The sequence below is a fragment of the Theobroma cacao genome, chromosome 4 (assembly GCF_053813885.1).
Source record: "Theobroma cacao isolate CCN51 chromosome 4, ASM5381388v1, whole genome shotgun sequence".
In the NCBI taxonomy this organism is placed as follows: Eukaryota; Viridiplantae; Streptophyta; class Magnoliopsida; order Malvales; family Malvaceae; genus Theobroma; species Theobroma cacao.
Genome location: NC_142642.1, coordinates 24,769,239 through 24,782,071, shown reverse-complemented (window position 1 = coordinate 24,782,071; position 12,833 = coordinate 24,769,239). Strand labels below are relative to the sequence as shown.

The window sequence follows — 12,833 nt, the reverse complement described above, 5'->3', positions numbered from 1 at the left end:
TTTTGTAGAATCTTGATGTGTAAAATACAAATAAAAAAAGAAAGATAGAAAGAAAGAAAGAAAAGAAAGCTTTGTGAGTGCACCTTGATGTATTTGTGTGATCTAGAGAATAGGTTGAAGTAAGTTAATAAAGTTGTGTGGGGGATGGAAGTAGGGGGAGGGAGGGTGAAGGAGAAAAAGGTTGAAGGAGAAAAAGGTTAGTTGAGGAGTAGGCATTTATGGGGAGTAGGGGGAGGGAGGGCCAAGGAGAAAACGGTTAGATGAGGAGTTGGTATTTATGGGGAGGTGCGACGGTGTTGATCATGTTTTTTATTTTATTTTATTTTTGAGTAAGTAAGATAGGGAGGATGAAGGAGTTGAAGGTGAAACCAGGGGGGAAGAAGAGTCTAGCTCAAGGTAGAGGGTGAGGAAGTTCTTAACGGAGGGAGTGGTGGGGGTTGCTCATGTCTTTGAAGTGATGGTAGGAGAAAGTGGGGAATTACCATGGCTTGGCTTGAGTTGTAGAGAGAGATTGTAGGAATAGAGGTCATCTATTGGGGTTTAAATGAGTGGTGGGTGGGGGGAGTTTATATAGGGGTAGGGGGAGGGTGGTTTTCGGAAAGAATGTTAAGATGATGGCTGGTGATTTGATGAGGCGGAATGTTGGGTAGGTAATGATGGGGTGGTACAGATTCAGGTCATGTGCACACAAATTTCGTGTTAAAAATTAGATTGTAAATTTGTCTTGGCTGGATTTCTTGTTGACTATGATTGATTGGAGTTGGCGCAAATTTGCTGGCTATGCGCTTGGAGTTATTGTTGAGGCTATGTGCTGCATTTGGTTTAGGAGCCACCACACTTTTGGTTTACGAAACAAATTTAAGTTTAAGAGTACAGTTGCGTATAAGGAAGGTATTATCACTCTCACAACACCCATTTAAATTGTGTGTCAGAAATTCACTTGATGAGCTTACGAAAAACTCTTACCAACCCAAATATTCTTAGAATTTCCCTTAAGCTTACTAACACAAGTGAAAAGAGGCATTCAAAGATTGTTTGCTTAACATGAAAAAAAGCATTACGTGGGTTTCAGATCGTGTCAAGCTTAAAGATCAATTTTCAGAAAAGTGATGTTATAGGGGTACGGATTAATGTGACAGAACTGAATATGTGGGCAGTAAAAATTCAATGTAAAGCAAGTGTCTTACCATCTACTTATTTGCAGTTGCTGTTAAGTGCTAATCAAGCATCACTGAAAATCTGGAAACCAGTGATTGAACGATTTGAGGTGAAGTTGAAAGGGTAGAAGTCCACATTGTTGTCACTAAGAGGTAGAGTCACTTCACTGAAATCAATGTTGAGTGGTCTGCTTATATTCTGTATGTCCTTATTTAAAATGCCTCGAGGCATTCCAAATGAACTGGATAAGATTTAAAGAAGATTTCTCTGAATTGAGAATCGGTTATGTTAGTTGGGACAGCATTTGTACTTATAGAAACAAGGGAGGACTTGGGTTAATTGATCTGGAGATAAAAAATAAGATCTTGCTCACTAAATGGTTGTGGAGGTTTGGGATCGAACAAGACAGTCTATGGAGAGATCGTGATTGTAAAGAACGACTAGGATGATAATATAAAAAATCTTTTTAGTTATTAATGTGGAAAAAAAAAGAAGACAGAACGATGCCCAGCAGCCAAATCCTAAAACAGAACCTTGCACATCTTTGTCTTCTTCCCCTCCTCCATATGTTTTTTGACGCTATGAACATTTGTTTTATATCAATGTCTAGGCTAACATCAAATCCCTAAATCTAAATATTTTCTACAGGAATAAATGGCAACATCAACAACCGGAACTTAGTAAGGTAGGAATCGGCAACACTATCCTGGCTCTACCAAACCAAAAAAAATTTCAAAAATTCCACACTTATTGATCTTAAAAATCTTTATTTATAGCACAAAGATTCTGATAAACCCAAATTTAGGATGGTAATTTTTCTGTACATTTATGATATCATCTGTACACTGAAGATTATTTCTCTGTTCATTTTTCCTTTCTTATTTATTGAACCTGGCAACATTGACTTTCCATCCTCCCCGTATGTCTCACTCATGATGGTACAGGGCTCTCAACCTTTGCTTCATACTGAAGGAAGCATTTCGGAAGGTTATCCAGGGTGGAAAAGCCTTCACCAACCAAAATCTAAGACAAAAACTAGGATTAGCAGAAATACACGAGAGAAAATTCTTGTAGCTTCAACATATCTTTTAAACCATGATATGTTCTAAGAAACAAATTACCAAGGCATGTACTGCTACAAGTAATTTACAGGCCTAAGGATGTAAGTATTTCAAGACAATATGAACATTAGCAGAAATGACACCTCTTTTATGGAAAATAATGATGCCTTTCCTTTAACAGACAAACTATACCTTTACTTGTAATGGACTAAAAAATATGTCTCAAATCAAATTGGGAACTCATCCTGTATGCCTCTAGGCCATGTTAGAAAAGGAAGAAAGGGTTGGGAAAATTCACAATTCTTCTGTGCTAAATTCTAAATAGTTGGTGTATATATATATATATATAGCAAAACTTTAAGCATGTTCAATTCTTTGAATGGGCAACAAAAGGGTTAAGACAAATGCAGCAAAAATGATTTTAAAAGATGCAAATCTGTTATGGATCTCCAATGCTAAGTAACAGAGATATAAAAAGACCTTTGTGCAAAAGAAAATATAACAAGAGTTGAAACCTTTTCACCTGTATTATCTCCTTCAGCGAGCATTTGATAGCCTCCTTTGACTGAAACAAGGCTATTCACGTAAACAAGAGTAGCAAATGACTTTGGAACCCCATAAATTGGAAGATCCTTAACTTCTTGGGTCCTAAGGTTGTAAGACACCACCTGTCCGTTAGTGCCTTCCATTAGAATCTCATCATTTTTCCAAAAAACCAAAGGCTTTTCCACTCTTTTAAGAGGTCCGATTGTCAATACTTTTGTCCAAGATTTCCTCACTCCATATTCCTTCATCACACATATCTCAAATGATTTTTCAATCCCCCTCCCTGGATAGATTATTAGAGAAATGCACCCATTCCAAATCAAAAGACTCCTACACATCGAATAATCATACATGGAGAGAAAACTTGGCATTGGTATTACTTGGAACTCCTCATTTCCCATGTGGAATGAAAGGATGACTTCATTTCTGTTATCATCCATAGCATGCCAGTGAAAGGATCCATTAAAGTATGTTTCGAAACATGGAGAATACCAGACATGGGCAGGGACCTTAACATTGATTTCTTTCCAAGAACCAGTTCCCAAAGAGTAGACTTCAACCCTGGAAAGGTGGGGTAAACCATTCTCATTTATCTCCTCCCAATATGAAACTATCCTAACAACTTTGCAGTGGTGACTTTTTGCATCATAACCAAATCCCAAGGCACTGGTTTGCGGGATCAAATTTGGTATTGATGGAGAACAAGGGAGACAAGACTGGGGGAGGACCATGGACTCCCTAGTTGCAGGGTTACATAGAACTATATCATCCCTGTAATTTGATAGACAGATAACGCCATCACAATGACCTAAAAGTTGCAAACATGGCTCCTTCTTATACAAAGACAAGTCAACATCTAAATTTACAAAAGAAAAACCGTTGCTGCAGACCAAAGACAACATATTTTCTTTCTTCCCTAAGCATGTCAGAAGGCAGCGCTTGAGAAGGACACATACATTGTTGTTGCAGTTGTACTTAAGGTGCAATTCAATGAATTTAGCATTGCGAATGAGAGTGTACCAACATTTGCAAACGCACTTGCATCGCATCAAAGATTCCACTGGCAACCGTAAGAGGATTTCAAGGAACAAGTCTCTTGGCAGATCACCAAAGCCCTCCATTCTAGGTTCTTTTTGCTTTTCTCCTTCCCTATAGTCAATAACTAGAGAAGCCAAAACCCTGCATGTGCACATTATTATCAAAAACTCATGCTTATACTCTTGTCGAAACTCATGGTTTCCCCGAAAAATATACCTGCATCAATAAGCATTTGCCATAGCAAATCTTGGAGAGCTTTAAAAAACAGGTTAAGATAAGAATAGTAATAGTTGTATGGCAGAACTTACCAAATATTATACCTGCTTTCTTTTCCTTTCAGTTATTACCATCAATTTAGCATCAGTTTTTGAAACTGATAATCGTGTTAGAATTGTTTTTCTTTCCTTAGCCCTGCAATCATAGAATTAAAAGTCCTTGAATCTTACACTCCCAAATCATGCAATCCCAATGTGGAAACTGGGACTGGCATGGTGCTGTTTCACTATCTCAAAACTTGATGATTACGAATTCATTAGTATTCCAAACTTGGTGGGTGAGTTTTGTTTCTTACTGCCTTCTCTAAAAGTTGGGGCATATACTTTAAGCACAGATTCCTGGGGAAATCTTGTGTCATCATATTCTTTTCTTTCTTTCAAAAGAATTTTAATGAGCATTTAAAATAATTCAGATGCTTGACTTTTGCTATTGATACAGTTGGTTCAGGAGTTTAATGCATATTTCTGTAAAGAAAATAAACACAGTAACAGAGAGAAGTGCTTTTGAGTACATTTTCTGTCTATCAATCTAAGAGAAGGGCACTTGTCAGGACAGAGAAACATTTGCTTTTCCTTGGCAATGCCTATGAAAGAAAATCTTTTTGCTCTTCCGCCATCTTATGATTGAAATGTTATTGTCACTGCTTATGATTTTCCTCTTTATCTCTTAGAGTTCAACACACAGTTCTAGCAAAATGTGGCCATTATTATTGAAAAAAACACGTCACAAATGTTTCAAGAGGTATGTCACATATTTACATTGCTTCAAAAATTATACTCCTGAGAAAAGTGTGCACAAAATTTGGGTGATTCCTAGAGCTTTTTAACATAGATACTCAGGAATGAGGTTCTTATATAGGTGATCTGAAAATAAATAAACCCGATACTTTTTTTTTTTCTTCACAAAATTGAAAGCTCGATGACATGGTGCCTCAAAAATCTGGTCATAAGAGTGAAAATATCTAGTTTCAATAAAAATCGCGAATTGAGAAAAAAGGTCATGACTAAAAATTTTAAGTCCTGCTATGTATTGAATAAACATTTTGAAGTACTGATATATGTAAAGGAAAGAGCATCAGCAAGCTTTCCCTACCGCAAACAGTGTGATACTCTTTCCACCAAAGTTGGAAGGTCATTTCCTCCTATATTTTCCCGACTGGTCCCAGATAGAAGTAAATATATTTTTCAATGACAAAAAGAACTCAATAAGATTTAGAGTAAAACATCTGATCTAAAAGGGCAATACGATAATGGTCGCTGAAAACTATACTTATCTTTGTTTAATACTCCACTTCATAGACAGTTAAGAATATGCAAAGCGATAGGTTCTATTCAGTCCCTTCAACTAAGCAATGAAATTGATTTCAATCCCAAATCTGTTGAACACACTACCAAGCTAAATAATAGAAAAACCAGAGGCTCTTAAACATATTTACCTGTACTCCATCAAGCATTTGATTCCCTCCTCTGACTGAAACAAGGCTATCCATATAAACAAAAACTGTGAACAATATTCTGAACCCATGAATTGGAAGATTGTTAATTTTTGTTTGCCAAAACTGTTGGACACAACACCTCCACCATTGCCTTCCCCGAGAATCTCATCATTTTTCCAAAATATCAAAGGAATTCAATAACTCCATAAACCTTTAGTCTTCTCATTTTGTTAATTACATATCCAAAAGTATTCTGTCACTCTTGTTGGAAAATGCATGCTAAAAGTGTTCAAATGACCTTCCTCATCTTTCTTGCTAATAATGATTTGGGAAAATCAAATTCATGCAGCCATAAGAGTAATAGATAACTAGAATGGGTAGCCAGGACCTTTTAAGCACAAGGGTTCCCTGCTTTCTTTTTATGGTTTTTTATTCAGATTTCTTTGTAGGCTGTGATTGCTTTGTTAGACATTTTTCTAGCCTTCTTGTCTCTTGGGGCTGGTTTTGTCAATAGGCATAATCAGCCACACTCATGCTTCACTCAAAGCTTTGTCTGCTGGAAATGGTTAAAACATGTTGACTCTGTTGTTTCTAAAGGTAGGGTGGTGCTGTGCTTCACAATTCTGTTAACAAATTTGGGTTCTGAAAAGTGTGACTATAAGTAACCGATTCAAGAAAACTAGGATCTCATCAAATTACAACTTCAAAAAAGCTCTATTATAAAACATTTATAGATATGAAGATGAATGTATTTAAGTGGTTTATCGTGCACTTGACTCGATGACAACTATCATATAAGTTCCATTTGCATCAATATACTAACCCTCCCATACATGAAGTACAGTCGTAATATGTGAATTTTCAACAAAAGGCCCTTCGAAAATACTAAGTGATATAGCATGCATGGTTGAGTAACTAAAGCAAAATTATACATATGTTTGTAAAATAGTGTAGGATAATGAAAAAGTTAAGCAATGTAAAATAACGTTTTTGAAAGATTTATGGCCCCTGCCTTCAAATGCCTCAAATTCAGAATCATATATGATATCCAACCCTCATTCATCATCCTATCTTTTTTTTTTTTTGTTTGCTTTTTTGGCCAAGGTTCATCGTTCTATCTTTCCTCTACATCAATATGTCCAATTCTGATCCAAATTGTCTCCATAAAAATTTGAGTTAAGCCTCCAAATACAGATATTCACCTCACCCTCTCGCCTATGGTCTACTGCTACCCACCACAAATTAACCAATTAACAAAATTTAAAAGCAAACCTTAAAAACTAGAAATCCTAATTTTGCATATGCTTAATTTCTCAATTCCTTAGTAAAGCTAAGACTCCAAGAATTGAACTTAATGAAAGAAAACAAAATTTTGATCGTATCATCAATACAGCAAGGCCCAAAGCAAACAAGCCTAACAAAAAGCACCAATAAAACCAAGCCACCTGAACTAGTCTCCCTCTGCCACTAAATTGTTTGGATATCTTTTGTCCCATTGTTATTGCTCCATAAGTCTCCACATGATGACACGTGCCACTATAACATCAGCATATTTTCCTTGGTACTTTACAACAAAGAATTAGAAATATATATACATATATATATATGTATACATATATCCTACTACTGTCCAAATACAGCTCTATTTACCAAACTGCAATCAATAATAGAAATTCACCAAAACACCCTTGGCAGCATCTCAAATTTTCAAAAACGACCCTTTCTTCCAAATTAAGATGACAGCAAAAATTTTTTAGCATATACCAGAGTCCTTCTTTCCCATAACAGTTTATTTTTGTCTGTTTCCAACAAATACAAACATATAAGGAAACTTTGTGGTTTTGTTCTAACAATTATTCAAACAATACCCTTTCAAGTTTATGAACATTCATGAAGAAAAATTCAATAAACAAACATGTTAAAGGAAATTAAAATCAGTGAAATCAATTATACCTTAATTGGCTCCCATAGCATCAAGGAAAATTGGGTTTCAAGGATTGTGTCTGGTAAAGCTGTAGGCCAAACAAGGAATTGATAGTTTCAAGCTTTTTCTACAAAAGATGGAGAATAAAAAAGTAGAAGGAAAGATAAGGAAATTGTTGTGAAGAAGAAGATGATGACATGAAAAGAAGACGGAAGAAGGAAAATAAAAGGGAATAATGAGAGGTGCGGAGTGAAGGGGTGACGGTTTTCACTCATGGTTTTTGGTTTTGGAGTTGTATTGTTTGTCAGCACATCATTATCCAAATATCCATGGGAAAGGAAAGGAAAACGCTACACGTACTGACACTGTCTTTGAAAAGGAAAGGCTATTCCATGTACTACTAGAGATTCTTCTACTAGATAGATACCCTTTTGAGTTATTATTACTTCCCAACCTGAATAAAAACTGTTCCACTACGTTTGGATGTGCACATAGTGACAGGAAGGAAACAAGGGATTTTGTTCCTGCCAAGACTGGTTAAAAGACAAAAAAATGAAAAGATTATTAAACTGGTTAAAAGACTTTTACACCTAAGGAATGATAGGGTTTTTATGGGTGTGAAAAGTGCAAACTGTTCTAACACAAAATCTGGTGCCAAGTGTTGATCAAAAAGAATTGATAATCATTTAGATTAATGCCTGTTTTGAATACTTCCACTGCTAATAATTGTATTAGGTACTCCTACTATTTAGATGCTTCCATAATTGAGACTTTATTAGATGCTCTCAATAATGAACACTAAATGAAATAACTGTTCATCCTAAACGTAGTTACTTTAATTTTATAACCTCATCAATTACACAAGCAAATAGCATAAAAAATTAGAAACTCTTAGTAATTTTTCTTTCAATCTAAGCCAACTCACTTAATATGTCACAAATATCTTCTCTAACTTGCTCTAATCTTTGCATATTCCAATATTTTATAGTAAATGTGTAAAACTTAATTGATTTTCACTAACATTTGGATTTTTGAACCCCTTTGTAACTTCAAGATATTTTGAGGGACATTCTAGTCTTCTATGCTGATATTTCTCAAACGGGAAGAATCATGATAAGTCCTTTGTTGTTTCCTAGGAATGTTGTTTCTTTCTTGCAGGTGCTAAGGTTTGGGGTTTGGAAGTTTCTGTTTTTTAAGGTTACCCTAGATCTTGTTGGAACAGTGCATTAGTATTTATGTTTATTTCCTTATTATACTTGGGTAGTTTGGCCTGAGAAGACTAAAGTAGGGTGAAGTGGGCACTTTCTGAAAAGAAATGATGAGATTCCCATTTCTCTCTTTTAGTCATTCATGGAAATCAATTGGACCACTTCTTCTTTCTTTTTTTTTATTTTTGTGTCAATCCATATAATTGATAAGTTACACATACCAAGAGTAGAGATGATGATGATGATGAAATCAAGTTGTTGTCAAATGGTGTATCACCCCATCTTGAAATGAAGGGACCTTTTTGCTTGAAAGATAGGTATTGGATAAGGCATGGCAATGATAAGTTTTGAAAATATCACCTCACCTCATCCTAAGTTCATTTAAAATGCATTATTTTTTTTAATTTTATTTGCTTTTTATATTGTGTGTGTGTGTGTGGGTGTGGGTAGTTTTTTTAAGAAGATACTGTGTGCTTTGATGATTGTACTACGTAATATGTACACAGATATGGTAAGATACAAATTTGTATCTTTTCCTCCCTCTAATTAGCGTCACATCAAGGTTTTTTCTTTTATTCGTTTAGCTAATTCCTTCCATTTTCTTTCATTTGGTAACAAGTGGAGTAAATGTCTTAATCAAAGCAAGTCCAAAAAAAAAAAGAGAGGATAGAAGAAATCAACTTAAATGTGCGGCACACGGTTTATTACTAATATTCCCAAACTTATCTGTAATTTTCTCCTAATATATACCCACAGTTATTTTTAAGAAAGACAATTTAAAGTGATTTTAGCTTTAAATTTGTAAGCATTTATAATTTGCACCCAAAAAAAAAAAAGAAAGCAAGCATTTATATCATCACCCTATTGTATATATATTCCAAATAAGATGTATAATGGGTTTGTTTAATTTGATATGTAAAATCTCTCCCTCATATGATTTATTGTTATAAAATAAATACAAAAAAGAGATAAATATATCGATAAGATCTTTCTCTCTAAAAAAGAGTTTACGATCTTATCTCATTTTTTCTTATCTTATAATAAATACATATTTAAGATTAAAATAAAATATAATTTATATCTAAATATTTGATTTAATAATAAATACATAATAGTTACCCAGAAACTAAAATTCTAAGTTTTCGTTTCTCAAAACAAAAAAAAAAAAGTAAGACATATGATTTTATATCTTATGTCTTTCTTTTTTAGATAATTTATGCCCTAAACCAAAACTTAAAACAAACAAACAAACAAGATCAATAAGATCATTAAAGAATTAAGAGAAAGATCTCATCTTATACTGAGAATTTTTCTTCTAAATATTATATCATGTCATATTTGGTGTAGATAAATAAATGTAAGATAGGATAATTTTGTTGTCATTTATCAAAGTTACTCTTCTTTTCCTCTCCCCAGGATGCAAAAGGTTCGCTTATTTGTGACACAAGTAATTGAAAATATCAATCTCTGATAATGTACTTCACAAGGAGAGTGGACAACATTATCCTAACCGCCAAGAATCCACAAATTTTGAGAAAATGACACTTGCTCCCCAGTGGGCAAGGAGACTAAAAAGATTGACATTTTTGTACTATGCAGAAGTGATTGGTCGGGGAAAAAAATAGCATAGTTAATCACAGTAAAAGTTAAAAAAAATAATAATGAAAGTGTCAATCAAACAGAACCACCTCTTAATTATTCATGACCGATAATAACTTATTTCATCAAGCATTGATTCCCTCTCCTGATTGAGACAAGGCTATTTGCATAAGTAAGACTTTGAAACGATTTTGGAACCCCATAAATTCGAAGATTCTTGATGTCTTTTGTGATGAAGTTGTAGGACACTGCCTGTCCATCAGTTCCTTCCATCACAATCTCTTCATCATTTTGCCAAAATATCAATGGCCGTTCAACTCCTGCAAGAGGTCCAATAGTTAATTTTTTAGTCCAAGATTCCTTCATCCCATAATTTTCCATCACACATATCTGAAATGATTTTTCAATTCCTTTTCCTGGATAGACTATCAAAGCAAGGCAACCATTCCACACCAGGAGACTCCTGCAGATGGAATGATCATAAACGGAAAGAAAATCTGGCATTGATATGTTTTGGAACTCCTCTTCTCCCATGTCGAATGAAAGGATGACTTCATTATTGTTGTAGTCCATAGCATGCCAATGAAATGCTCCATTGAAGTAGGTGTCAAAACATGGAATTGGACAGTATTGGACATTGGCAGAGACCTTGACATTCTTGACTTCTCTCCAGGAATCAGTTCCCATGGTGTATACCTCCACCATGGAAAGTTGGGGTAAGCTGTGGTCACCAAACTCCTCCAAATATGACACAATCCTAACCACCTTGTATTGTTGATTTTTCAGGTCATAACCAAATCCCAGGGCATTCGTTCGGGGAATCAAATTTGGGTTCGATGAAAAACAGGGGAGACAGGATTTCGGGAGAACCGTGGATTCTTTGGTAGCAGGGTTACATAGAACTATGTCATCTCTATAATTTGATAGACAAATAATGCCATCACAGTGACCCAAAAGCTGTAGATATGGCTCTTTCTTATACAAGGGTAAATCAACAGCTACATTTGCAAAAGAAAAGTCCTTGCTGCTGACCAATGAGAACATATTTACTTTCTTTCCTAAGCATGTTAGGAGGCAGCGCTTGATAAGAACAAATTCATTGTTGCTGCTGTTATAGCTAAGGTGCATGGAAATGAATTTAGGATTCTTAAAGAGAGCATACCATGATTTGCAAACGCACCTGAATCGCGTCAAAGATTCTACTGGCAGGCGGAGACAGACTTCGAGGAACAAGTCTCTTGGCAGATTGCCAAAGCCCTGCATCTGGCTCTTCTCCTTCAGCTACTGTCAAATACATAGTAAGAAACCCCACATTTATATTCTCTTCTACCCACAGGTTCAAAGAAAACACTATACATGCTTCAATATCTCTTATATTATCTACTTATGTGGTAGAGAAAAAGCCAAGGAGTGCTCCTACCAAATACCATCATTCCTAGTTCTTTCCTTTTCAACTTTTTACCATAAATTTGTCATCGTTTTTTGGAAACCAGTAGTTGCAATATAATTTTCACAGGCTGACATAGAATCCTATAATATTACCTAATCATCCAATCTCAATCTCGAAATATGGGACTAACATTAATGAGGGGATTCTTACTATGTACCTTTGACAGGATTCTAGCCTTCTGGTACCTCTGCATGAGTTTTATTCTTGCTGCCTTACTCAGCAAAGTTGTGGCATATACGTTAAGCACTGATTCTTAGAGAAAGATTAAGGAAAATGCTTTTTCACAGAATATATTATATTCTTTTCTCTCTCATATCTTTTCCTAGATACCCTTCAACGAGCATATCAAATAATTCTGATGCTTAAGTTTTGTTGTTGGTTGGAGGGAATCTCATATGCTCAATGAATCTCTTGTTATTGCACAAAACCTCTACTGTGAACATAGATACAATATATGTTAGGATGAGCCCTGCAGTTAATTAGAATTGGTTAAGACTTAATTACAATCATGTAACAATATCATTCATATTAAATTATTAGAAGTTTTCCTTTATCAATAAGATATTAATTACAATGGGTTATAAGTCTAATTAGATGAAGTTCATGAGATTAATATGCTTTGCAAAAGAACTGTAATGGTTTACAGTTATGAGATCTCTATACATCAAAACATAATCTCTAAATGTTCCTGATCAATGTATCATTGAAACTGAACATCAATGATATATAGAGACTAATATATTCTATGTTTTTTACTTGAGAAGTAAGCAACCGATCTCACAGGTTGAAATATAAAAATACTTGAAACTACAATGTAGGTGCTTGCCTAGGAGAGAAAATTAATTAAACATGACATGCCATGAGAAATGCATTTGGTATTTCACTCAAGTGTTTATATAATACTTCTCATATATAAGTTGTGTAAATACTCCCTAGACTTGAAATACTAGGTTGTCTTATATATGAAGTGATATATTTTGATTTTATCTCTATAGGTGCCTAACTAAAGATGTCAAAACAAGATGTTTTTGGGTATAGCATAAAGCATATGAAGGCAAATGAGTGTAGTCAAGAAAAGAATCATCACTCCAAGTGATTTAGGAGACATATCCTAATAGTTCTTGGTTGATATTAGCTT

General features: G+C 34.8%; 2 protein-coding genes across 8 annotated transcripts; both read right to left on the bottom strand.

Moving 5' to 3' along the window:
• Positions 1 to 1,905: 1,905 nt before the first annotated feature.
• On the bottom strand, positions 1,906 to 7,742 carry LOC18601593 (F-box protein CPR1-like). 5 transcript variants are annotated; one of them, XM_088805298.1, is made up of 4 exons: positions 7,468 to 7,742; positions 5,515 to 6,156; positions 2,743 to 3,944; positions 1,906 to 2,181 (listed from the first exon to the last, which is right to left on the bottom strand). In XM_088805298.1, exons 2-4 carry the CDS (start codon positions 5,601 to 5,603, stop codon positions 2,168 to 2,170), a joined length of 1,305 nt encoding a protein of 434 aa, XP_088661424.1. In that variant the 5' UTR covers positions 5,604 to 6,156; positions 7,468 to 7,742; the 3' UTR covers positions 1,906 to 2,167. The 5 variants fall into 5 exon arrangements, with proteins under 5 accessions (XP_088661424.1, XP_088661425.1, XP_017975313.1 ...); XM_088805299.1 differs by lacking the exon at positions 5,515 to 6,156 and adding an exon at positions 4,112 to 4,214; XM_018119824.2 differs by lacking the exon at positions 5,515 to 6,156 and having other exon boundaries at positions 2,743 to 4,214; positions 7,468 to 7,741.
• A 2,572-nt stretch (positions 7,743 to 10,314) lies between these two features.
• Positions 10,315 to 11,934, bottom strand: LOC18601592 (F-box/kelch-repeat protein At3g06240-like). Of its 3 annotated transcripts, none has more exons than XM_088805300.1 (2): positions 11,408 to 11,540; positions 10,315 to 11,269 (listed from the first exon to the last, which is right to left on the bottom strand). In XM_088805300.1, exons 1-2 carry the CDS (start codon positions 11,506 to 11,508, stop codon positions 10,363 to 10,365), a joined length of 1,008 nt encoding a protein of 335 aa, XP_088661426.1. In that variant the 5' UTR covers positions 11,509 to 11,540; the 3' UTR covers positions 10,315 to 10,362. The 3 variants fall into 3 exon arrangements, 2 of the variants coding, with proteins under 2 accessions (XP_088661426.1, XP_088661427.1); XM_088805301.1 differs by having other exon boundaries at positions 11,426 to 11,538; XR_016025777.1 differs by having other exon boundaries at positions 10,323 to 10,565; positions 11,426 to 11,934.
• Positions 11,935 to 12,833: the final 899 nt, after the last annotated feature.

Bases quoted from the DNA above. Each gene is read 5' to 3' on its own strand.
- LOC18601593 (XM_088805298.1), bottom strand. From the start codon at position 5,603: ATGGGTTCAGAATATTGTTCACAGTTTTTGTTTATATGGATAGCCTTG. The intron at 3,945-5,514 runs GTAAATATGTTT...GTGCACATGCAG, and splicing joins AAATGCTTGATGGAGTACAG to GGTTTTGGCTTCTCTAGTTA.
- LOC18601592 (XM_088805300.1), bottom strand. From the start codon at position 11,508: ATGCAGGGCTTTGGCAATCTGCCAAGAGACTTGTTCCTCGAAGTCTGT. The intron at 11,270-11,407 runs GTATGCTCTCTT...ATTGGTCAGCAG, and splicing joins AGGTGCGTTTGCAAATCATG to CAAGGACTTTTCTTTTGCAA.